Source organism: Xiphias gladius, chromosome 3 (genome assembly GCF_016859285.1).
Source record: "Xiphias gladius isolate SHS-SW01 ecotype Sanya breed wild chromosome 3, ASM1685928v1, whole genome shotgun sequence".
Classification (NCBI taxonomy): Eukaryota; Metazoa; Chordata; class Actinopteri; order Istiophoriformes; family Xiphiidae; genus Xiphias; species Xiphias gladius.
The window spans coordinates 11,382,476-11,409,360 of NC_053402.1; the positions used below are offsets into that span (position 1 = coordinate 11,382,476).

At 39.2% G+C, this 26,885-nt stretch overlaps 2 protein-coding genes across 2 annotated transcripts; both read right to left on the reverse strand.

The window, feature by feature from the left end:
- Window positions 1–403: 403 nt before the first annotated feature.
- On the reverse strand, window positions 404–7,293 carry kctd13 (potassium channel tetramerization domain containing 13). Its single transcript, XM_040124322.1, has 7 exons — window positions 6,830–7,293; window positions 5,611–5,871; window positions 4,505–4,674; window positions 3,665–3,754; window positions 3,356–3,408; window positions 3,039–3,234; window positions 404–2,024 (listed from the first exon to the last, which is right to left on the reverse strand). The coding sequence occupies exons 2-7, from the start codon at window positions 5,846–5,848 to the stop codon at window positions 1,776–1,778; spliced, it is 996 nt and encodes a 331-aa protein (XP_039980256.1). The 5' UTR covers window positions 5,849–5,871; window positions 6,830–7,293; the 3' UTR covers window positions 404–1,775.
- A 2,426-nt stretch (window positions 7,294–9,719) lies between these two features.
- sez6l2 (seizure related 6 homolog (mouse)-like 2) lies at window positions 9,720–25,381 on the reverse strand. The gene is made up of 18 exons (XM_040117123.1): window positions 25,324–25,381; window positions 24,932–25,060; window positions 24,630–24,845; window positions 19,598–19,734; window positions 18,897–19,089; window positions 17,970–18,155; window positions 17,703–17,886; window positions 16,867–17,030; window positions 15,849–16,043; window positions 14,150–14,288; window positions 12,929–13,125; window positions 12,537–12,731; window positions 12,024–12,218; window positions 11,710–11,907; window positions 11,352–11,390; window positions 10,843–10,960; window positions 10,550–10,661; window positions 9,720–10,333 (listed from the first exon to the last, which is right to left on the reverse strand). The coding sequence occupies exons 1-18, from the start codon at window positions 25,379–25,381 to the stop codon at window positions 10,304–10,306; spliced, it is 2,685 nt and encodes an 894-aa protein (XP_039973057.1). The 3' UTR covers window positions 9,720–10,303.
- Window positions 25,382–26,885: the final 1,504 nt, after the last annotated feature.

A 26,885-nucleotide genomic window follows, 5' to 3' on the forward strand; every position in this document is an offset into this window, starting at 1 on the left:
GGGAATGCTTTATCCACAAGTTTTCCGAAACATTTCTTATATTTACTATTTTCCATCATGATTTTACTTATTTAATAAATTCTCTAAAATAAAAAGTGAATATTAAATTTATAAATTGATTATTTCTGAAAAATATTTTTGTATTTTTGACAATATTCAGAATGTAATCACCCTTTATTTTATTGTATTTATTTTTTCTCCTTTGTTGTCCTTTTCCTTTCTATTTTAACACCTTTCAAACTGTTTTAAGACTTGGAAAATTGTAGAAAATAGAAAATTAGTGTAATTGATAAAGCCTTTAAAAAAAACAAAAACAAAACCATGGACTTAGGTTTTATTCCATATAGTAGGGTACAATAATATTTAATAACATATAAATAGTTCATACCACTGTACTGAGCATTTGAAAAGATCACAGTCCTATAATCAGCAGTTTGAATGAATGAAACGTTTTGGAGCATATCAAGTAAGCACGGTAATGAATATCCTGTGGGTAACGTCCACTTGTTTTGGTATCATGTATGTGTTTGAGTTAATTTCTTTATTATACTTCAGGGAAGAAGAAAAACATAAGACCAATAAGCTTGAGTTGGATTTCATAAGTAATTTTATTCAGAACAATCCCATGACCACTATTGGACGGAAGTTATTATATTAGTGCATATTTTAAGGTATTCCAAGGTGATTTTATAAAGGGTCTGAGACACGTATTGCTCTCGTTCAATGTTTTTTTTCAGTATTCAGAGTGATTAGGTTTACACAAGACACTGGTGAATATTAGAAAGAAAATACTTCTCCTCTCCCTGAGGGAAATAAAAATACAACCCAGTATTAACTGATTTTATCATCAATGTATGGCCTATTACTTTGAACAAATTTCAGTGGTTTGGTATAAGACATAAAGTGTAATGGAAAAATCATGGCTCAGAATGAAATACAATATTAAAGAAATGGTCTGTGTTCCTTTTGAAACACAGAACTGAAATATAAGTTCACGATTTAGTCATTTACAGGAGTAAATTCAAAATCTGTGTGCTTTAGAGTGCATTATATCATTCCAAAAATTAAAACTCACTTGAGCACTAATTAACACAAAGATTGCATACAATACAAAAGTTAAATACCAAACAATAAATTAGATTCATAAATTAATTAATAAAAAAAAAAAATCTTGAAGCAACAGCAGTAAACATTTAAATAAAGAAAATTGAGCTGCTCAACAATCTCATTCATGGACAACCTCACTAACAATGGCTACTCAGTTTTATTCCAGTGTTAACATATCTAAGCTAAACCTCACCATCCTCTCTTCATCACTGTCGAGGCAGCATCTTAGTCCAACTTATGAAAAGGCAACAGATGTTTCACAACCTGAATAAACTGACTGACAGTGTTTCCTACATGTCAAACACAAAGAGGCTGCCAGTGCATATCATTAACACCTACATTAACAGTAGGCCGTCTGTCCTTAATATTTGCAAAGTAATATTTATGCCAGTTCCACATCCCAGGTAATTTTACACATTTCCTATTTAAATAATGTACACATTGTTTTCTTGTAAACAGAAGCATTTTCCATCTCCAAACGACTCTTACTTCAGTTGCACATCAGTCATCAACTCCTATATTTCTGCAGTGACATTTAAAAACATTTAATGAAATAACTAACTACCTAGTTATTACTATGATCAAGGACATCCATTTCATTCTGCTAGCATTCAACGAAAAATGAACATACATCAAGTCACTCTACCACGCCTTATGTTTTCACATTTTTAGTCCTTATACACAGTTTGCTGACCATGCCCTCTTTCGTCATGCATTATATGCCTCCTTACGTGGATCCGTCTTACTCGTCTGTCCCCTCCCACAGCACCCTCTTCCTCTGACTGGCCAGCTCCCAGCGATGAACCTGAGCCTCTTGAATCTAAAAGGTGTAAGCCTCCTGGACCAGATCCTCGGCCATTCTCATAGATGAGGATATTGAGGGTTTCTTCAAAGATTCGAGCCTCAGGAAACTCAACCTAAAAAACAAACAAACAAACAAACAAACAAACAAACAAACAAACAAACAAAACACACAATGGTCAAGTTTGGCGGTGAGCAACTCACAATTTATTTGCAATAAATAAATTGTATTACAGAGGACAATACAGTTGAAAGTTTTTATCTGTGTCTTAATCTACTACCTGTGAAAGTAGAAATGCGGCTTTTAAAAATACTAGCACGTACATAAAGTACATGCAATAGAATGGGCAGAATAGCAAATTGTTTTGATTTGCTGAGGTTGTGGGTGACTGGTTCAGTTCAGCTGTCTTTGCCTCAGCACAGGAGTGATGACAGAGGACATTCAAATATGGGAAGTTTGTCCTGCTGTGTTGTGCACCTCAGCTAAGGGGGAAACTGCTTCTTAAGTCACCTCACAACATTAGTCATTCACTGAAGTACTGCTACGGTATATGACTTACATTGTAAACAAATTTTCTAACCTTTCTAATTTGTGATATTTAGCAGAATTTTAATCCTCTCAGTTAAAGATTGTGGTGTAGTTGGGTATTCTTTGGTATGCTATAATTAATATAATACAATTCCCATTCTAATCGAGGCAGTACATTCATAATTTTTAATACTTAAAAGGAATTGATTTGCCATAGCAAAGTAACCTACGGTAAATACAATGTTTTACAATAGGTTACTTTTGGGAAATATGCTTATTCGCTTGCTAGCAGAAAGTTACTCGTATCTGTCTGTTAAATATGAAGCTACAGCCAACAGCTGGTTAAGTTACCTTAGTTTAAAGGTAAGCAGCCAGTCGCCTCTAAACGATAAATGTGTTCATGAGTGAGCTTTTGATCTGTGGGTGGATTTTAATAGCTTCAGATAGAGACAGGTTAGCGGTTTCACTGAGTTTCCAGTCTTTGTGCTTAGCTAAGCTAGCTTGGTTCTGTCTAACTCAATGCCAGACGGCTAATGAACACATCTCCCAAAACATCAAACTACTGCTTAAAAACTTACTGTACACATAACGCAATGCTTACTTTGGTCTGCTTCTTCTCTGTAGCGTAGACGATGGAGGTGCAGCATACTTCCGCAATCTTGCGGCCTTCCCCATAGAAAGACCAACAGCAGATCTCATCCCCAAGCACATCTTTGACAAACAGGACTCGGCCATTAAATCGGAGCACAAGCTTGTCAAACAGTTCAATGTTCTTCAGCAGGTTGTCATCAGAGTTGCTGGTCACAGGGAGACACAAAGAGTAAGTCACAATCAACTGAGAAGATTAAGAAGCACTTTGCACTCAAAATCCAAGGTCAAATGAACATGTGGACACATGGAGTCAGCCTTAATTTTTACCTGGTGTAAGAATATTTGTTGTTCCCTCTGTTGTTCTGCAATTTTACAACCGGCTGTAGAGACAAGAAACAGGAATAGACCCAGGTAATTTTGTAGCCTCAAAGTGAAAAACTGTCTTTACAAATCATGTGTACATACAAAGAGACCTGACTTCAAATTCCTACAAAATGAAATTTATTCTTAAAAAATACAGATTATCATTTCCTTAGGACAAAGGACAAAAAAGCTAAACAGTTAGGATTTGAAAGCTGCTAAGCTAGTATACACTTTTGTCAGTGGTCCATTGGATTTAGATGAAATGCTATTTACCTTTCTACAAGTGGCAATCATCTTCTGCTCTTCTTTGGCTGAGGTGATCATGGGGATGCGGCACACACTTTCAAAGACATCCTTTTGTTTCTTAATGTAAACAAAGAAAGAACATTGAAATACATTTGGAACTAACACGTTTTCCTTAATTATCAACATACCAATTAAATGGATAAAAATAATCAATTAATAATTTTGTCTATTTGATGCAAAAAATAATGCGAAATACCTATTATAAGCTATCAGGGTCCAAAGTGACAAATTTCTTGTTTAGTGTGACCAATCGCTAAAGCCTGCTAGTATTATATTATTTTATATTATATATTCGTATTATAATATCAAATGGAGAAAAGGAAAGCTCTTTGCAGTTGCGAAGCTGTAACCGGTAAATTTATTTTACATGATAAATGACTAAGATGACAATTAATTAATGAATACCATTGGAATCCATGACCTATTTTCTGATCAACTCATTGATTTAATGGACTTATTGTTTTGGCATTCTATTATAGATACACTGATAAATAGGCCAGAAAGCATTTTGATGGCAATAATTTCACACAAAGACAATTAAGAACATTTTATAACTGCATCGGATATTTCTTGAACTTTTCTGGTCCTTTAGTACAAATTAACTCATTGGGGAAATAAAAGAGGAGGAGGAGAAAGCAGATGAGCTGGATGGTGATTTTGGTGTGAAAGGGACAAACACAAAATCTTTAAACACTTTGTTTATTGTACTAATATTATGTAAGCATTTTTATGTTTTACATCTCCTTGTGTCTATGCTGCTAGATGCTCTTATACACAACAAAACCAGTAAAGGTATCAGCTATTTACCTGCATGGCAGTAAGGCAATGCTGGATGAGTCCCTGGACCTGATAGTACTGGGCCTCCTTTAGAACCTCATCCAGCTCTCTGTGGTCCTCTGGAAGTGGTACTGAGCCATCTCGCAGGAAGTTCAAAACCAGCCCAAAATGTCGGCCACACCTATCCAAAACGACCCAACCTGGGACAGCAAGGAAAATTATTTTCAGTATTTGCTTTCTTCAGTAATCTTTGTTATTTTATGTGGAGGACCAATGGTCCCCATTGTGTGGGATGGATGTGGTTCACAGTTCATTTGGAAACAGTCTGGAGATTTTGCTTATGGTATCAATACTCAGTTCCTTTTCGTATTCTTGCCTGGACATAACGAAAGGCAGGGAGCTGATTTAAGAATTCTCCCAGGAGTCACACTTTGAGTATATCTGAGTATACATTAACTCCAAACCCCAACCACATGACTAGAGGACAGAGCTTATTGGACATTAAGACTCAAACTGTGTATCCTCAAAAAAAATCAGTTTTCTCTTCATCACCCAATGTTGGGGACACACTATGAAATATTTAGAGCTAGCATATACACTCTTTTCCCCTGCAACCGCTTTTCAAGGCCACATCATATTTACACCAGTTTAAGTTGGTAATCACAGTCAGTGCAGCCAGTCCTGTAGTGTGCGAGGGTTACATCAACAACATCTTGCCTACCAATCATTACAGTATCTTAAACATGTGATCTCTTACCGCACAAAACTGGCTGACACCACAAGCGTGAGACTTGCTGTCCATGTTCAAAAAAGTTGACAGAGTTGCCCCACCCTCCCTGTGTCAAAATCATGTTTTTTATCCAAATTAAATACAGTGTATGATAAAGGAGGCTAGGGGCGATACTGATGTTAAACTAGTTACTTAGTTTTACTTAGAAAACATGTAGTAATTTAGAATTTCTACAAAGTGAAACCGAGCAACTGAACTACCTATGTTATTAGTAAGATAAGAAACTATACTCAGCACTCAAACTGACAATGTCTGAAATCAATGGCACAGCTGTCAAGACATTTAACAGCAACAATGTGGATCCATCAAAAAGGTTAGTGCTCACCAGACAGGCACATCCACTCACCTTCTGAGTCTATGGTAACCTCTGTTCCTCCATTGCATATGCTCCGCAGCAGACTGTCTTCCTTGCTTAATGTCTGGACCGTTGTATAATGCAGTGAGCCGCCCACATTTAACTTGACATACTTGCTCCCCAGCAGACCCCGATTTCTGTGCTCATCTGTGTTGTGGCAGGCGGGCTGGGAAACAGCGGACTGGGCCGAGTCGGCAGCATGACTGCCAACTGAAGCCTCAGCAGACATGGGGCTGAAGAGTCACTTCCCGACTGTAATGCAGAAGAATATGGTTGCTTGTTAATAGTGCCAGTTTGGACTAGAACAAGGAGTGCTTCTTTATTACTGTCTATTTCAGGTGTCTCTTAACTGACTGTGCTGTGTGGGTAAACCATGTATAATGGCCTTAACCTCTAAAGCAGACTTTTTTCTGAATCTGATGTACTCACTTGCTGTTATACTGATGAGGACAAAGAGCAGTTCTGATGATTTGTATTCACAGAAGCAGCACAGACAGACAGACCAGATGTGGTACCACACCCAGCATGAAATATTTAAAATGCTAGAAGCTGGATCAAGGTACACTAGAAAATGGAGACGGAAATCATCATGATGGGCGTGGATATGCATGTAACCATGCCCCACTGTGTGAATTACGCTCAGGCTGAATGCTGCTGTTAATTTCTGGGACCTTCCGACAGACACACAGTATGCCATTCCTCCTCATGTTGTAGCCAAACACCCCCTAATTCCATGAAACAACCGCTGTAACTGGGACCCAATACTGAGAACAATGCCGGATCAAGAAATTGAGAGACCACTTTGCTGTTACGAAAGATGAGGGTTCCTGGGTATCCTCAACAAAAATGGGACAGGAAGTGAATACCTGGAGCACCTGTTTCTTGAGCAGCTTAGGACCCTAAAATTGACATATTTTAATTCGAATCTAAAAACAAATAACAAAAAAACTTATTAAGTCTTTATTCCCCCTATATGCAAAGTCAGTTCAGTAGCAAGCCCCCCCCCCCCCCCCCCCACACACACACACACTTTTTGTTTCAAAATAGCTCATATTCCTTAATTTAATACAATAAATCCTCCTACACTAGCGGGATGCATGTTGACTGTCCCGACAACTGGCTGAGGTCGAGTGGTTGTGATGACAGATGAACCTATCAGGCTAATAAAATCCAGTAAACATTAAGTTAGCTTATGTCAAACTGTACTCACCACACTGAACATCCAAAGGAGCTCCGAAGCTGAACGTAGCTAAGCTAAAGTAGCTAAATGTGTAAGCGTTGATCAGCCAGCAATCGTTAATAACCCGCCAGCTAGTACGGACAACCCCAGGCACACGAACAACTTTACGACGCAGCCTACGTTTGACAGCTCATTTTAATCGCAGCCAGCCCAGCTAAATCAAAGTGGCTAACAACAGCTAGTCTACTTTGTTACACTTCAAGCTGGCAACGCTCCTAAGTTTTGTATTTGTTCTTGGGTGAAAAATCAGAAACTAGCCATCAAAAAAATGCAAAGTGCGAATTTAAGAACGGACAATTCCATTGTTAGACATAGAGATTATTAACTGATGCTAATGTGAGAAGCTAAGTGGGTCAATCGGAAACGAAACTAGAGCTTCTTCTTCCGCTGCTTTCTTCTTCTACTTCCAACGCGGCGTTAAACAACAACTCGTGACATGAAAAACTGCCCCCTTTCGGAATGAAAACGTATGTCACTATTACCCACAGTACATATACTGTAGGCCGCCGAATGTTTGTATGTTGTGTATGTGTGTGTGTGTGTGTGTGTGTTTTGTGCAGCTTTTTTGTTAGTGTAGCTCGTATTAAACAGCAACCTGATACAGGGCTACGGTGCAAGCTTTTGGATACCAAACCTTTACATTGTAACTCCACATTCTTCAGTGATGAACTGCGCTGCAATATAAATGTTTTGTTTGTCCCTATGTACATAAAAACTAAGAACAGGACCAACTTGCTCGGTTGTTTTATTTTGAAATGTTTGATCGGAAGTGTGATCATAGTACTGTGTCCACCTCGACAGTAATTGACGGTTGGCCTTGCAATCTGTGTATTTAGAGTGTTCACTGCCCTCCCGTGGTCACAATCAGGAACTTCAATACTATTCTTAAATTTGTGGCTAATGAACAGGAGTATCAAATCTTGTTTAATGTACAACTTATACAAGTGTGATTATTGCAGATAACAACGGTAACATTTTAACGACAGCTTTCTGATGTGGAGATCAGTCTACCTCGCAAGCAATAGTGGCATAACAGTGGTAGTGTCGAGGGAGGTAACTGTTGTCCTGTGTGTATTTAGATTCACGGGTGTTTACTACCCTCTTGTGGTCACAATGACTAACTGCAATATCCAGTTTGTCAAGTTAGCGTCAATACAGCAATGAGAGCATGTTAGTACTTCCGGTGATTACTTAATAAAAAAAAATAATAATAAAGTGAGACAACAACAAAGTTATAGAAATGATCATGACAAATTGCGACATGATCTTGTTCATTATCCTCGATTGGTCACTGTAGAGATCTCTTCAGTGGGAATAATACAGATATTTATTTTTATACAGTTTACTTGTTACCGATTATTATTATGTTAGCAAGAATGTTTATTTGTACACACGTTGTTATTAACTTCTGCACCATGTAATGCATATATAGTCCTGCATGACTAGCCACACAGTGTTAATATCCCCATTTGTAACTAATATTAATATATACAGCCCATTATTAGTATGATTGTTATGAATGACAACAGTAACATCAATATTGGTAATTACTGCATTGATAAAGAGCTGTTTTATCAACAGTTTTCTGGGGTGAAGACTTCCCTCGTAGACATTTCCTTAGCAGCACAAAGGCAGCTGACCTGTGTGTATTGACAGGCCAATATTTGTTGATGGCATGCTAACACTTCCGGTGAATACATTCAAAACGAATTGACCAAACTAAAGCAGTTAAAAAAGGAGATAACAGCAATTATTATTACGTAGAATTATAATGTCAAACAACATCAACAAAAAAACAAAAAAACAAAACAAAACAAAAAAAAATCCCCAATCACTGCCTAAACGTACATTTTCATTTTCAATCCTAAAATACTGGAAAGCTGCATATTGTGCCCCCAATCTGTCTGTTGTATTTCCTGTTGCCCTGCCCTGTTACCTATGAAGAAAAAAGCCAAGTATAAAGTTATCAATAAAACGTATAACATTACTTTCCCATTGTGATATTCTTTCCATTGGATGAGTGGTATGTATATTAATACAGTGTATATTTTCTGAATGCTGATAATCTTGTTATCTCGAAAAATGAAAGCTAATTTCATCAAGTTTTACACCATTCAACAGAGAGACTTTATTTCCAGTTCAGCAAATAATTTACTGCCTTCAAAAGAGTGTATTCATATATGAAGCAAAGAAATGCTACTGATGATAAGAGAAGATTTAAGTCTACAAAGCAACAGTCTCCAAGATCCTTCATTTGGCACAGTGAATGAGACTACATTCACCATTCAAACAATCATTTGTAAAGAAAATACATAATGCGTCACAGCAAGCAGCCAAGTTTTGCAATTTTTCATCAACATAGTGCATACAACATCAAATCTGATAACAATGATAACTGTGAATAACTATAATGATAATGGGAAGATTGAGCAGAAGCAATATAATTTACAATCAGTGCATGCTCTAAGCATAATGACATTCATGTCCTCACCTTTTCTTATATGTCATGTGACACTGGGTGATGATGCACTCCAGAAACAGCAAAGAATAAAATAAACACTGCCTTTGTAAACACTATTGCAACAACAGATGGAACACTTAGGGACATTAAATTATTTAACATTATATTTTGGCACTGAATTTTCATTATATATATAATGAAAATATATAACCTCCCGCCACCATGTATAAGTGTATATATGAGGCTTATATATATATATATATATATATATGTGTGTGTGTGTATATATATATATATATATATGTATATATATATATATATGTATATATATATATATAATTAAGTATATATATCAACCTCAATCAATATTAAGTCAGATATTTACATTCAATTTGTGTGTGTTACACAGAGAGCGAAAGACAAAGTGAGGAAGAGAAAATTACTGTTGATGTCAAACTTTTCTCATGATAAAAATTAAAGTATTCCTCCCCTTTCCTGTAACACTTTGTAAAATGTAACATGAGCCACTCTAAAAAAGAAAGAAGAACATCCAGCACGTATTGTATGCTCATGACTGTAATTTTTGATTGTTACAAATAAAGTATTGCCAGGTTCTCTAATGTCTTGGCCTCATAATGTTTTAACTAAATAATTAAATCTAATCTAATAAATAAATTCTTCCCATGCTTTTATTCTTTTCTTTGTTGTTAATTTCTTACCCTTAATAAGGCACCAGTCCTAATTATACAGAAAGTTGGATCATGAAGTAGGACCCAAATTTGGCAGACCACCATATCAGTGCAACAAATCAAAATAAAGCACTCCCACAATTAATAAACCAGAAATACTGTGACAGTGAAACAGAAAGATAATTAAAAATTGATAATAAAGGGGGAATGAGGCCTTATAATACTAAGAAATTTGTTTTCCAAAAGAATTTAATCTTTGTGTGGTTTTTAATTCTCACCAAAACAATTCCTCCTTTAAATGGATACTTCATACTCCCGTGTATCCTGTGGTTAAAGTAAGAAATAAATCAGTAAAAGATCAGTTAAGACTCTGAAATGACAAAAATATTTCTAAGGAAAAACAATGAACAGATTTTAATGATCGAAATGGTGAAACTGTCTATATAAAAAAATAAATTAACATAAAGTAGACTAAGATCTCATTTAAAACAAATATAAAGTACAAGAAACAAATGTTTAAAGTATTAGTCTTTTACTTACCCCTGCCTCATAAAGAGGGTTGTTGAAATCGGACTCGACTGTAATGGGACTGTAGGAGTGTGTGTGAGAAAGAGACTTCCAGAAGAGCGGCTTCCATTCTAGTCTGCATATGCTGTGGGTGAGAAAATAAAAGGGCATGTAACCTCACGACTAAAGCCTACATTATTCATTATTGTGAACTGAGGTGAAGAAAAGCAAAAGCTGTGTTGCTGTACCGCAGATTTGGATGAATGCAAATATTTGTGTAAACTCATCGAGGATTAAATGTCACTGTGGTTAACCAGGGTACTTACTTTGTATAGTACATATAAATTCCTCCAATCAGGAGGATGACCAGGATGATTGGCAGAATTATTGCCAAAGCAATGTTCTCACTCAGGATCTGATGGGATGGCTCGAATGACTGGGACACTGTTAAACAGTCAAAAAGTCATTAGAAAAAGATGCCTTTGCTAAAAAAGGTTTTTTTTTCTGTTCACAATATACTCTTGATTTGGTTATGAATCTAAAACGACACAAACATGAAAAAATAGGCTGCTAAATTTGGAGAAACACTTCGTTATCAATGCACCAGTTAGCACATATATTACATTTCCTGAATTTAAATTGCCTAGTGCTATTATTTCACTAATAACTCTAAATATTCCAGTGTACAAAAATAACAAAACTCTCCGACACAGTGTTGTTCTTAATACCACCACTAGATAGTGCCGAAGCGAGGAATTCAAATCGTAGATGTAGTGGCTTTAAAAACCTTTAACGTTTTACACATCACAGACAGGAGAGGAGAAAATAAAATTACCTTCTAATTTATGATCATCCAAGAGCTCCTCGTACGCAACTGTGTGAAATGAAGATACGAGAAAGAGAAATAAAATAAATTATTATAAATCACACCTGGAAGTCTTAAATGCATCTTCGGAATCTCCCCAATTTTTTTATGCCGATCTACATTCTATAATTAAAATAATGGCAGGTAGCAATACTTGGATAAATAAGAAACACTGAAGCAAAACATTGTTAAAGGCGGCTAATCTCAAATGCGTCAACAACCTCATTAATTCAAGCCACAACTCAGTGAATGAGATGTTTCAAGCCATTTTCTTTGTTCAGAGAAGGTCCAGGCCAGTATATAAAAATGTTTTGATAACAATGATCACCTTTACCTTTGCAAAAGGGCGGCGGGCTGTTCCACTGAGAGGGATGTCCGGGAACACAGCTGATAATGACCTCACCAATAAGCTCGTAGCCTTCATAACAGAAGAAACGCAGAGTCTCCCCGGCCTGGTAGCTGTGCTTGTACAAGGTTTGGTAACCATTGTCAGGGACTCCAGGGTTTGGACACGGGTCATATTTTACTGTTCAGAGGACACAGACACACACAGAGGACAATCATGGTTTTGCCGTTCATTTTTCTAAATGTGCAGCGATAAGCATCATCAACAGACAGACACGCAGGAGAAGAGGCACTTACAGACACACTTTGGGCTGCGGTCACTCCATTTGGGGGTGCCAGTGTCTCGCCCATGGCAGGAGATTTGGCTGGGACCTTCCAGTTGGTAACCCTGGTTACAAGAGAAACGGACGACCGTTCCAACTGCAAAACCAGTTTCAGGGCGCACAGAGCGTGCTCCGTTTACCACCTCTCCTGGGTCAGGACACTGCTGGACTGCGGGGGACAAAGTGGGACACATATGAGAGCAGTAAATTGGATCCTGCATGTGGGTTTTATCAAAGGAAAAGTCTGACATTTTGGGAAATGTGCTTATTCGCTTTCTTTCTGAGAGTTAGATGAAGAGATTGATCCCACGCTCATATCTGCATGGTAAATATGTGGTTGAAGCCAGCAGTCGGTGAGCTTATCTTAGCATAAAGCTAAAGCTAAGCTAACGGCTGCTGGCTCCAGATACATATTTACCACACATGGGTCACAGATGTGCAGTGCATAAGAGCGTGAAAGCAATGCATGCCCCGATACTTGTCTCACCTTTAACACAAGTTGGTGGACTGCTGCTCCAAGACAGGTCCCACTGGCAGGTGATGATGTCCGAGCCGCTGATGTCATATCCCGGTTGGCACTGATAGGTCAGTACGCTGCCTCTCACAGGGGAGGAGTGGGACGAGCTGATCCAGCCAAACTCAATTTGAGGGAGGGTAGGGCAGGTGTCGTTTGGCTCAACCTCTGCGCAACACAGACAGAGAGAAATTCACTGAACGAAATTAAAGAAGGTTGTTCGTGATCTTGCTTCAATAATGGCAGACCTCATTTGTCCTGTTCAATTGTGAGACAGGCTTTTAAATAGGCCGACTGTATATTTTAAATGTAAAAGACGCGTACACTTTGAGCCATAAAATCAGTTAATTAAGGAGTATGCTTACCACGATAATGAATGAGGAACCCCTGACTTAGGATAAAACTGGAATCATCTGGATCACTCTGAAACTGAATGGAGACCTCTGACCCCCCTGACACCACCTGGAAACGCTCTCTGGACCCCAGGTATTGCCCGATCACGTGAGACGTGATATCACGTCCGTCAAAAATGGTCAACACATCAGTGTGCCGGATATTTAAGCTTTAAGAAGGAAAGACGAGAAAAGAAAAAAAAAGGAGAAATGAGGTCACGCTTCAGAGCGAGTCTGTTTTTTAAGACGAGTAGTCCACCCACCTGACGCTTTTTATTCGCCAGTGCACAGTACAGGCAGGAAAGGCAGGAGAGGCAGAAGATTATATAAAGCTGCAAGATGATGCTACCTTTCTTTCTCTTTCATTTTCTATTTTAATTTTAAGGCAATGAGATACAATTTACATATTTACAAAATATGTTCAGAATAACTTATGCATATATGTAAGTATCTGTAAATACACAAATATATCACAATGTAAACTTGCTTGAGATGTTACATGTTAATAACATAGAATGATGAGCTGATATTTCGTATATGTGTAAGGACACACAAGATGAATTTCACGTCAGAATACAGGTTAAATAGACTTTAGACTATTAAAGCAGTTCATTGGTAATCAAATGAGAGGTGACCTAATTTCCCTAAGGGGAAAATTATATTTAAGCACATTCACTTAGCACTATTTCTGTGTCTCTGTGTCATCGAAAGCTTTCTACCATCGTCTACCACAGCTTTCCTTGACTTCAAGGTTTCATGTGGTGTTTTTTTTCACCCAGATACATTGCATTGCAAACCCTTGGCATGTAATATCATTTGGCAGTATGAGGAGATTATTCCACACATTAAACAGTAAATAGCTAATCTTTACAACCAATAGGTAACATTTTTGTCTGACTGTGGATGGCATGACAAAAAATTCAAAATGTTGTACAATGTAATCCAGTGATCCGTCTCTCACACGGGTGGATCACTGGATCTGTTGGTATCCGGTTCAAACAATAACCATCCTCCTGTAGGTACAGCACCTTGGCTCAGTGAGATTAAAAGCAACATCTATGATGTAAAGGGATTATATTACTAGATCTGGAAAGGTACTGTGTTTTTGCTAACTTATTTGTGAGATAAGTAAGACGATATGCAATTGTTCAATTTCCTGACACACGTACACAACTTAAATAAAACAGTACTCACATCTGGACGTCCAGTTCAATGCGTTTCTCCTCATTACCATGGATTTGCCATACGCAGTCTATCCCCTTGGAGTAGCTCTGGGGCCAGTCGGGAGACAGGATGGTACCCAAGGGCTCTGTCAAATCCCCTCCACACAGAGCTTAAAGAGCAAAAGAGAGGAGAGACACTGAAGTGAGGATGTGGACTGGGAGACAGAGGCGATAATGAATGGGGTGATATAATAACAACAGAAGTTGGAAAAAGAGAAGCAGCTGCGGAAGAAATTAATTATTTATGGATGGAGAGAAAATAAATAAGGACACAAAGGTGATAAATATTACAGACAACACTTAGGGAGAGGGGTGCAAAATGGTTTATGGCGTCATAAGCAATCACTTACTTCAAACTTTCATTAACTACACATCCATGCTGTTTGGCCTAATTAGAAACAGTAGTTCATTTATGGGCAGATTAATTAATGAATGTGAAGAATGGTCACTTTAACACTTTTATCTCATTACTTGACAACAAACACAGCAACTTGTGGCCCAAACCGATATCCAAGGCTAAAAAAGTGTGTCAGTAGGGAGATCTGGGTGCAAACTGCAGTGACAGGAGCCAAATGCAACGCGTCTGTTTCAATGCAAAGCCACAATTTTGTCTGTAAGAACACATTTAATCTGATTGTGCTTGGAGGATACTGCTGACTTCACATACAAAGCCAGGACTCACTACTTGTTTTCCATTAAAACTGAGGCATGAAAATGTGAAGCCACAGACACGTAATCAGCTGTGGTCGTGGAGTGAATCCAGGATTCTTCACAGAAGTGTGATGGAAAAGGGCATGAAGACAGTTACATTCTACACACACTAGTTTGGGAACATTTTAACTGTAACATTTATCAAACATATTTCTTTGAGAGCATGGTACGAGGAGAACACCACCAGGGTTAAACACTGGGAAACAGCTTTGCTTCGAGAGCAAGTCTATTTGGGTGGGATCTATAAAATGTTACCAATCACAGATAGGAGCTCTTGTTCCCTCAGTTTATAATCAGTTACACAGTTTCCACTCTGACAGAGACAGTCCTCCCTCATATGTGGATGCTCAAGACCTTGTTGATAACCATGAAACCTCTGACCTCCTCTCCATGCAGAGCACTCAAGTTAATGACATCCACTTCACTGTACATCACTGTTTATGAACCACTCGTGTCTTTCTGCAAGCTAAAATACCTCACAGCACATTGGCTTTCAGAATATCTTTCTGTCACTTTGATACTCGCTTGAGGCTATAACACCTTTTTTTTCAGCCAGTCCCTGACCTGGTGCAAAGACTGCCAGTTTTATATCTGCCACAGTCTCCCTGCTGCTCTCAGTTGCCACAGCATGCCAGCAGATGGCACAGACAGCATTGCTGTAGTCTTCATGCTACAACGTCTTGAGGCTTCAGGCACCCATCTCAACACAATTCAATCTGATGCAAAAACTTACAAACTTCCATGTGTTTTGGAAATTCGGACAAGTAGCAGATTTAGGTTAAGTTAAATCAAGAAAAAGGAGGCCCAGAAAAAACATAAGGAAGGAGAAGGAATAAGAACATTAATGAGTCTGATTGGAAAAAGTAAAAAGAAAAATTCAATTTCGTAAACTGCTGGAGTAAGGGTTGACATATTACTGGATTCACTTTTTCAAAATACAACTCAATCCTGAAACGCACCTTTGCACACAGGTTCGCTATCATTCCAGTGGGGATTGCTGGGGTCGACACACTCAATCGTCCCCGAGCCTTGTTCCATGACGAAGCCTGGAGAGCAGGTGAAGGTAACGGTGGTGCCCAGCTGATATGTGATGTCACTGCTGCTGAAATTTCCGTGGGGCATGTAGGGCTCCCAGCAGTGTTCATCATCGAAAGCTAAAAAAAAAAACGAGGACAAAGAAAAAGAAATGACTGTGTGCATGCATACACTGATCACAAAAACTATTTCCCTATAGATTTTTTTTTTTTTTTTTGTATTCTAGTAGTTATCCTTCTGCTCGTCAGAATTAAGCAACCATACCCATTTAATTGAAGGGAGAGCAGTGTAGCTTTTCACTTGGGATCACCCAGAAATCTCAAACCCTCTTGGCTAGAAAAAGCTAAGGTAAAAGGTGCTAAAAGCTTAAGCAGTGAACATCTCCAAAGCCTAAAATAAATCCCACTGAAGCATTGGAAAACTGTAACCACTTATGCGGCTCATTATGGCCCTCTTAAACACAACAACAAACTAATGGGAAGAAGGCCTTGGTTTTCTACAGGGATGTAGCCTATTAAACTCCATTCCTGCTAAAGATGTAATATGTAATATGTAATATGTAATATGTAATATGTAATATATAACATCAGTTATCTAACTTGTTATCTAACTTATCTAACTAAAATATCTTTAATTTATCCAGATTAGAAAGGTCAACCTTGAAAGGCTTTATTGAGATTAAAATAACAAGTGAAACAACATGTGACACATCACCTCGGAAGCTTTTGAATTCATATAACTGGTGGGTTCTGGTAATTCTGTAAGGAATCATATCCAACTTGTTTTCACGCAAAATGCTGACCCAGGTATGGAATAATATACAATAATGAGTTTAGAAGGATGTACAGCTTTGCTGCTGCCTTTTGTGTTTTGTTGGATGTGGAAAAGACCTCATCTAAGGAATCAGGACGCAGGCTGAGTATGCAAAGTCTCTGTGCTCACCCTCATATCGCAGCGCCAGAAGCAGAGGGATGGAGGAAGAATCAGCTGTGAGCTCCAGGTACAGCGTGGAGCTCTCACTGAGCAACCCACGTTCGGGGACATCATCCAGGTCTGAGTCAAAGAGTGGTGGAGACAGGGAACTGTTTCCACTGCGCACAATTAACCTGAGGGGAACAAATCACAAGGACACCCGCTGGTAAGTTTGAGAAAATATGGAGGGGCCGCGATCATCAGTCTGAATAACAAATGCGTGAATGTGCATGGATTGCAGGCTGAATGTATATCAACATCAGCAAATCTGGTGTAACGTGTAGAATAAACCTGTTTTGCTTTGGCCTAAGATACTGTAGCTATTTTTCTATACATTTGTGAAGTCAAGAACATGTTTTTCTTTTGTAACACTACAAAGAAAGTTTTCATTAGGTTAGAAATGAACTGTAAAAGTCCATTTTCCATTTTTAGTTAAACATTTGCATAATTTGCGATAATGGAAAATTACTTATAATGTGTGCCTCCATCATACCCACCGGTGGGTCGTGGGTGTAAGAAATAAAAACTGTATAAAACTGGATTAGTATGCTGAACAACTGAACATTAAGTGAAGGGAGGAAAAAATGAAGGTAGAACTGTTCTAATCCGAGTGTCCCAGACTGACAAAAAATCTCTAAGAGGAAAATAAGTTTGTCGAAAGATGCCAAAACTAAAAATACAAACTTTAATACGTGCATTCTACTAAGCTTTATTTTCTAATTCAATGGCTGAACTCTGTGTGGTCTTAAACCCACAGTCAGAAAACAGATTGTGTGATACACAGACTAGTGGAAACACAAACTTACTTATCATCATCTTCATCCAGTGCAATCCTCTCAAAGTGTAGGTGGAGTCTGTGTCCCTCTTTGGCTTCTATTAACCAGTGGCAGCTCAGGTTATTTCCATTACTGTGGTTGCTGACAGATGGCGGGGGTGGAGACAGTATCCGGCCCACTGTTGCATTACGAATCCACCCTCCACAAGACACAGCTGAGCAAAAATGACACACCACATATGATTTCCCAAAATTCAAAGTGGTTACATTTAATTCAAATCTAAAGCAGTGCACTGACCGACACACTGAGGTTCAGGAGTGCTCCAGTGCGGCTGTGTTGTGTTGACACATGTAGCCACCTCATGGCCGCGAACCTGGAAACCTGGGTCACAGTGGAAGTGTGCCTGACCTCCAGGATGGATGTCTGTCACTGTCACTCCGCCGCCCTCGGGAGACATAGGGAATGGGCAGGACAGCAGAAAGGCTGTTGATGTTGATGAGATAGGAAGGAAATTAAAAGAAATTTGTAAAATGGTGGATAAACAGTGGAGATAAAAGTTCAAAAGTGATCTTTTCTCTCACATTTTCAGTGTTTCCTGTTACTGGTGAATTTATACTTTGTGCTCCCTGATCATCATTCTCTGTGCTGCTTTCAAAACTCCTCTCATTCACAATTTTTATGTGTCACTATTTCTGACCATTCAACTCTCGTTCCTATTTCTATGAACTATTCAGTTGAATGTTGATGCTTCTGAGGTCTAATCACCAAAACCTTTCTCTGTTGCTTCTTGATTCCTTATAAATGTTGTTATTCATCTCTAATTAATTTCTCCTTATTGAACTTAATCAACAGTGTAAAGCTCATTGCTGCTTGGCTAAACAGAGGAGGACTCGGAGAGCACATTGAAGAAAGTGCAGTATAGAAAATCTCCTCCTCACTTAAAACTCAAAGCATAATGTCGCATTTAGAAACTTCCAAAATTCAAGTGAGAGAAACTTCGACAATGCCTCTATGCTTTTCAGTGTGCGGTTATGCAGATTTTTCTTCCAGCCTAAGAACAGTTTCTCTGATTAACTCTCCTTCAATCATAAAGGGAAAAGTAATTCAGTAAAATTACCTTACTGTTAAAAAAACAGATAACAAAGATAACAAAGTAAATCTTGTGCAGTCTTTGGTGAGAAAGAAAACCTGCATAAAGTCATTACAAAGACCTGCTGCCTTTACCTTGATAGTGGAGGCTGAACATGCCGTGGTTGGTCTGTCGGAGACTGCGATAGTGAATGTGCACCTGATTGGTTGTACTGCGAATCACCTGACCCTCTCTCATCAGGGTCTCGTTGGCTAAAAGCTCCGGTCCTGTACCTCCATACCCCATGATCGTTAGAGATTCTTCCTTAGAAAGATTAACTTTTCTCACCTAGAGGGCGAAAGAGGAAATAATAATAATACAACCTGTTCTGGTCTTAGCTTAATGTAATAACGAGAGGCATTCTGCCGCTGTGTTTGAAGTTTGTATGTTTTGGCTACAATTAACTAACTTTCCTCTTCAGCCTCTTTGCTAAAAGTTAATACAGTAGCTTGCTGACCATATCACTGTTACCATTATTTATTAGAAACAGGCTATATGTTTCACAATTTGAATCTAATCTGAGATCACATTCAAATATAAGATATATTCGGTTTCAATGTCAGAGGAACAAGTTGTCTAAATTTTCTAAATGCTTTAACTATGCTTTATTTGACAAAATATTTTAAGTCTCATTTTTGTCTTATGTTTATTTCCTGTCAGAAATGAGAAAAGTGCAGAAGCCTAGATAATCAGTTCAAAGGCAACTTTAAATTGACTTTTGACTATTTTACAGTGGAAAAGGTTAATATTTGAAAAGATGATTGTTTATGGATTCATAGGACATAATGCACATTACCTGAATTTCTACACCATAACCTGCATACACAGTAATGCTGTAGGTACATTCCAGAGGGGAAAAAGATGATGACGATGATGCAGGATCTGGTGACTCGACAACATCCTCCATCGCTGACAAAGTCGCATTGCACTGTACTGTGAAGAGAGGGAAAGGCAGGAGAAGACAAATTAAAACTGTGTGTCAAGAAATACACCTAATGCTTTTTAAATTCACTTCATACTGGAAATATACATATAGGTTTTTAATAGCAGCAGCATGACTCACATTAATACAGTTAAAGTACTTTGCTCAAAGGCCTCTTGGCAGTTTCTGAGTGATGTGAGATCACAGATTTCTTTTTTCCCTGGTGATATTTTCACACTCAGTTGAAAGATTCTATGAGTCAAGGTGCTCTTTTTTTCACCCCCTTAAAAGCTGTGCCCTCCCAAGTAAGGCATATTGACAGTTCTGTAATGGAGAGGAGAATACATCCCGGTAATCTGGTATTTTTTGGATGTGGATTGGTGCGATCAGCTTTGGGTGAAAGCATTCAGTGATGTGAAAATGAGAGAGAAGTCCCAGTGTCTGAGGATCTTTTATCGAACCACGTGAAATGTGTCTACACTGAGTGTCAAGATGATTCCTACACTGCTGCTGATTATGAAGTTATGAAGAATTCCTAGTTATCAGCAAAAATCTGAAAGGAGAGCAGAAGCACACAGGTGTGTTTAGTTATTTTACAAACCTGATGCTTGGTTCTTATGATTTATTCAAAGTTCTGTATTAATTAAGGCACGTGTACTTGTGCTAGAATTAAAATTAACATTCTGGGTGTAGATGGGCCGCATATACCTCACTTACTGCTTTAAGATCTAGAGCAATGCTGTAGTGATTAAATAAACTGAAAGGAAAGCTTCATCCTTTATCCATTCAAGCAATTGTGGCTGGTGGATACTGAGAAGAATTATAAACATACAGGCCAGACACTGCTTGGCTGCCATTATTGCTATAATCAAAAACACTGCACTAGATTTCTGTTGTGCATATAAATCCATTTACTGGCTGTATCAAAACAGACAATAATGACACGCATAGAAAATATTTTTCTGACTTTTTCGAAAGGTCTACTTGGGTGTGCACCCTTCAAAATATAGTAAGTGACAAAAAAAAGCACAAAACACATGATTGTCCTGTGCTGTTGAACTCTGGTCCGGAGGTCAGTGGCAAAAGATGCAAATCTTTGACACCAAAATAGCCAGTGACACCCCCCCTACTGTGGAAATAATCAAAAATACGAAACGGATATACTAATATCACTGAGCTCCAGGGAAATCTAATCTCTTTGAGCAAAGTAATAACCTTTGTGGTTCGCATACCCTGTAAACGTGTACAAACATGTACATAAGTCACTGTGTGCGGATTGAAATTCAAGTTATCCTGCTCTGAACCTTTTAGGTTTAATTAAAACTATGACAAATGGTAATTGCTTCCTTTGCTGTAGTTTGAGTTGGTGCTTGAATGGAAATAAAACAGGTACAAATACTCTAAGCTAGCAATGGCAGGAGGTTTATTTGTTTTAAGATGAATAGCCAGCAAGACCTTTGTGAGTTTCTCATTTGCCAGTCACATTTCTCTATGTGGTATAGAAATTGGTTCAACCTGTATTTTACATCTGACTGCTCGGGCCACTTTGACACAAAATGCTTAAGTGAGTTGGCTGGACCACACCTGCCTTAGACTGGCCCTACTTGCTTTCTCCATACTATTACCGTTGTGTAATGGGGTCTAGTGTCCTAATACTGGATGTGATAAATCCAGTATTAGGACACTGATCAATTAGGGCTATGTGTACCACAGGAGGTTCTTCTGCATTTGCAAGGGGTCAAATGGAATTTAAAAACAACGAGGTTAGTGGAGCTAATTTGAAATCAAACAAACAAAAAAACAAACAAATGAAAGAAATTATGATCTAGTACTAGTACTGGTACAAAGTAATTTCTGAGTTGTGATGCGCTGGAATGCCCTGCATTAAATTATTTTATTGACCACATTACTGACTGTAACTGCTGCTATGCTTCGGTAGAATCAAATTATTGACAATTGCTAATGCAATTGGCATCTGGAGAGGAAAAGCTTTTACAGTCCATCTGGCTAACAAAGAACAGACACAAAAATGTGTTAGCTGGAGGCATCAATAAAGGAAAAGCAACTCAACTCTTAACACTCACTGTCAGAAATTCATCTGGCAGTGTTAACTGAGCATGCAGATAGGCAGGAGTAAATACAAAAATCTGGCCACTTAAAGCAGCACTTCAAGCGCCTTCTAAATATGGACCCGATTTGTGTGAAGCAGCTGAAATTGTGTGTTTTCTCATAATTCTTTCAAGTCAGAGAACTTGTAATAAATTGTGTCCGTAGCACATAATTTACATTTTAGATCTGAACTTTGGTCAAAAAAGTTCAAGGAATTGTTTGATTTTTTCTCGGAAATACGCTTGTTTGCTTTCTTGCCAAGAATTCGATGAGAAGATCCATACCACTCTCATCTCTGCGTAATAAACAGCTAGCTGGAGCCAGCAGCCAATTAGCAGTAGCTTAGTGTAAAGACCGAAAACAGGGGGAAACATCCCAAAGACGGTGCATAAACCAGACAAACAAAACAACAAAAACCGAAAAAACAAACAAAAATCACCTACTAACACCTCTAAAGCTCACTAATTAAAAGGCTAGATCTTGTTTATTTAATACTCTGTAGAAAAACCGAAGTGGAAGGGACTATTTCTTGGCATATTTTCTCGGCACATAACTGCCCATTACTGTTTCACACATACTGTGAAACAATAATGTGTTGTTTTTACAGCTTCGATTTTGCATGGCCTGAACAAATGGGATTTTAGATGTTAATTAGCGAGCTTTAGAGTGGCTGGCGGGCAGATTTTGTTACCTTTGGATAGAGCCAGGCAAGTTGTTTCATCCTGTTTCCAGTCTTTATGCTAAGATTAAGCTAACCAGCTGCTCGTTATAGCTTTTTATTTCATGCACTGACATGAGAGTGGCATCAATCTTCTAACATAAATCTGGACGAAAAAGTAATCAAGCATATTTTCCAAAATTTTTAACTATTCCTTTAAGGTATGATCATGTTGCCATGTCAGGTTAACACGTTTGAGACATTTCCTCACTACTTTGAAGATGTTTCACAGACGATTGAAACCAGTATAGACAGTAAAGACAAGACTCCAGAGGAAGCAAACTCTTTCTCACTCTCTCACACACACCTCACAGATCATTCGTCTTGTGTGACATTTCTCTCCCCCAATCTGGTGTAAATCAGATGGTGTAAATCAGCTGGTGTAAATCAGCAGCCCCCCCATCACATTTCCTTAATTGTCATTCATAGTTGTTGCTGTATATCTCTAATGCACCTTCAGTGAGAGCTGCACAGGTATCCGAGCCAAAGGAAATACTGTAATGTTTTCTCACTAAAGTGCATTTCTGACAGTCATTCATACAGGATGCTACTGTGCTCTTCACCACCCGTAATTAGTATTCTGGTCATGAAGGCATTGTTGACTGACTCATACTGATTTGTCAAATTAATACATCTCTCCTTCTCCCCCGATATTTGGACAATAACAGTGCTGATATTAGTGTTTATGGGTCAACTGGTTGCTCTTTATTCAGCTAATAAGTTGTTTTCATGTTCACTGATTGATTTTTATTTGTTTGTTGTAATAATAACTAAACGACAAAGAGTAAATTTAAATTTTATTTTCAAGATTATTCCGGATACAGTACTTTTTATGTGAAAATTTCAGCCAAGAGAACACTAACAGTGAATGTGTCACGTGACGATAGATATACTTCATGTATAAAATTCTTCCAGATATTAGCCCCTCTTGTACTTTTCATCTCACCAGTTTCGAAGCGTCACCTGCTTCTCTTTATTGCCATGAATTTTGTCCTTTGTGTCTGATATAGATTTGATTAAATGTAATAAATTAGGGACGATGATTTCTACTTGGATTAAAATCATCAAAGAGCTATGGGCACTACTTGGGAACCGGCCATATAGATCCCGGACTGTCCGGATTTAATGTCTAAGGATGACCACCCTATTTACCCAACCCTGACAACTTCACTAACCTATGCTGCATTATCTGGGGACACCATATAGTATGTGTATCTATTTTCAGTGCCAGCAAGTCTAACCATCATCTGCGCCAAAGATGCACACTTCCATGTAAGACTTATTACTGACACATCTAGCTGCGGTCATCTCACAGCACTACATCACTTCGTCATCTTCATCATCTTCATCACCATTCAGTGTATATACTCATTACTTTGTGGTTCTCTAGGCTTAATGTGCTCTTTGTCCCTCGTAATGTTTAAAGCATCACCCCTGAAATGCAGAAAGTACAAGAAGCATGTTATTCTTGGAGAAATAAGACCAGAGGCATAAAAAAACATGTCTGTACTTTTGATATTGTTACAAAACAGCTAAAAATGCCCCAGTGTTACCCGGGAGCTAAACAACTAAAAACTCGATATTGGAAACTGAATATGTTACGGAATGTCCCTTCACATTATTAGCAGGTAGCTATGTTGATGCCATAGCTAGCTTAAAAATCAGCATTAAGCCACTTAAAACTGGTTACGTAACAGTGTTGGAATTTCCTAAAAAATATGAAGTACATGTACATCTTTTTCTTCACAAGGAACTCACATTGTACATTAACCTGTTGACCTGTCATCATTTATTTCATGAATGTTTCATGTTACCTTGTCTGTCAAGTAATCTCCTTGCAACTCTTTCTTCAGAGAGAGGCAGAGAAGAGAAATTACTGAAGTCGGGACACGGATCGTGAAAGTGATTCAGTAGGAATTTGTCGTCGCTGCCGGCGCCAGCGAAATCTGAGCAGCTCTAAAGCCACAGGCGAGATTCGTGATCATTTCTTCAGGCGTTTTTTCACAACCCTTTATGAGACCCATATTAATCAATAAACAACCAAGACTCAGGGGAAGCCATGTGGTGACATGCAGGTACCTGGCATGTGCATTGTGGTTATGGTGGTTGTGGTGATCAGAGTGGTGGTTGTCTCCTCCTCTATGGGCAGCAAAGACATGGTATTCCTTGATCCTGTTTGGCTGGCAGCAGATGATAGGCTTAAAGCTGTGGTGAGCAGCCCCGGTGATAAGACTGTCGCTGCTGAGTCGGTCTGCCCAAGCCCAGGCACAGCCTGTGTCGGGTTGGTGGTGGTACCTGCAGAGTCCAGACGTTCAATGAGCAATCACCCACATCGTACTGCTGCTGTATTACCTAAGCCATAAAGACCTGTCTTAGAGTACCTGTGCCCGCAGACGCCCGTCCTAAGTATTCCTTACTCTGCAGGGCAGCATGGATCAGGTCACCCAGTGGGTAAGAGTCTGGGGTTGATGTTGGTGGTGTATCAGGCTCAGGGGTCATAAAGCGCATACCTGAAATAGCCAGGGCTAATCATTGTTTTTGTTATTTGCAAAAATAAAATGAAAACAAACCAAGTTAGGAGGACATGGCAAGTAAGCTGCATAGAAAATAACTATTTTTTTCCCCCCAAGGTTTGAGATTAACACAGTCTGCATGGGTACATGATTGGGTCGAGAACAAACGTGCATGTATTAGACAACACACACACACAGTTACACACACGCACACACACACACACACACACACACACACACACACACACACACACAGTTACCTGAAACACGGTGGATCATGGTGACATACAGCATCACAGCAAAGCGTGTCAACCCCATGGCTTTGGATGAAACTGGATGACCTGGGAAGGTTAAAGTGAGCAGACTGATTAGCAAACTATTATGCGAAAATGTAAACAGAACAATAACTGTATCTCGTACTGTAATGTAGTTGCGTCTATTAGTAGCTTATGATAACTGCAGGTGGCACAGAAATAACCCATGCTAACTGGGGCGGTGATGTATAGTAATTTACTAGTCGTATCATTCATTTTTATCTCGTAATTCTGATAGTGATGATATGTTTACATCACACAGGCCACAATGACTCGGATTAGAGGATCACTGCGATGGGATACTGTAAAAAGCTCGGCTCCATCAATCTGGAAAATATGCATTCACTTTATACGAGACAGACGCATGAATAACAATTTAATAAAAGTTATCAATTAACAGGAACAGTTACACATCGCACACGGTATCCGGCTAAATAGCCAGGCTTTCCCCCTGCATTTTCTCACCCAAACCTTGAACAACATGCCCGAAAATGCGCTATTCCAAAATTCAGCAAAGGAGCCCACCCTCACCGCAGGTGGACTCTAAACCTTATTCTATTGTCAACCTGTTACCGGCGATGTGTCAAAAGGCACCTCCGCTGTTATTCGAGGCGTTTCCTCGGCGAAAATGCCAGCCTGGTGTGTGACAAAATGAGGGGGCTATACGAGGCAGCATCACTTCGCACCTCCCCCGGCCCTCTTTGTGCGGAGGACGATTTTTTTTTTGGGCATCAGTCATCACCAGGCTACCGTGAGACCGACATCCATCCCAGCAGCGCTGAAAGGCGCCCGCCGCTTACCCCTCTGTCCTCCAGGCTGCGTCCTCTGCTCCTTTTCCCTGGGCTGTATCCTGTTGCTTTAGGATCCGAGAACACGGCGGGGCTTGTGCTGGTGAGATGCCCCCGGCTGGTTACCGTGTGGTTGACGCATTCGGGTATGATGTGAGGGCATTTGTGTTGAAGCGTCAGGTGCGCTCTAGCGGCCGCAAGCGGCAACTGCAGCGGCCGCGCGGCGGAAAAAAAAAAAAAAAAGCCACATTTTGTCTGTGGGGGCCAGAGGAGCTGTCCACCAGGACGGTGCTGAAGTGCGTCCGACACAGCGCTGCACGGTATGTCAGGGTAATCAGACCGGGATGTGAGATGCGGCACGCAGTGGGTAAATAGTGTGTGCTTGCTCATTTAAAGGCCAGCATGGTATGCATGGCGAACATTTTTGCGCCGTCGTTTCTTGTTGCGGATGGATTTTCGCGCTGGCATGAGATGCGGACGCGAAATGTCAGCCAGCTGAACTGTGGGGGCCGGTGCAGAGCAAAAGCAAAACGAATGCTGGAGCGACTGCAAGCGACCCAAGTCCACAGTTTATGGGACACCTCTTTGATGGTTAGCCATGCTGTAGCCTAGAGATGTTTCCATGGGATGGGAAGTTATCATCACTTGGCATGTAACCGATGCAACGACGAAACGAATCCGTTGGAATAAACCTATTAGGAAAGAGCCCTCCCACCTTAA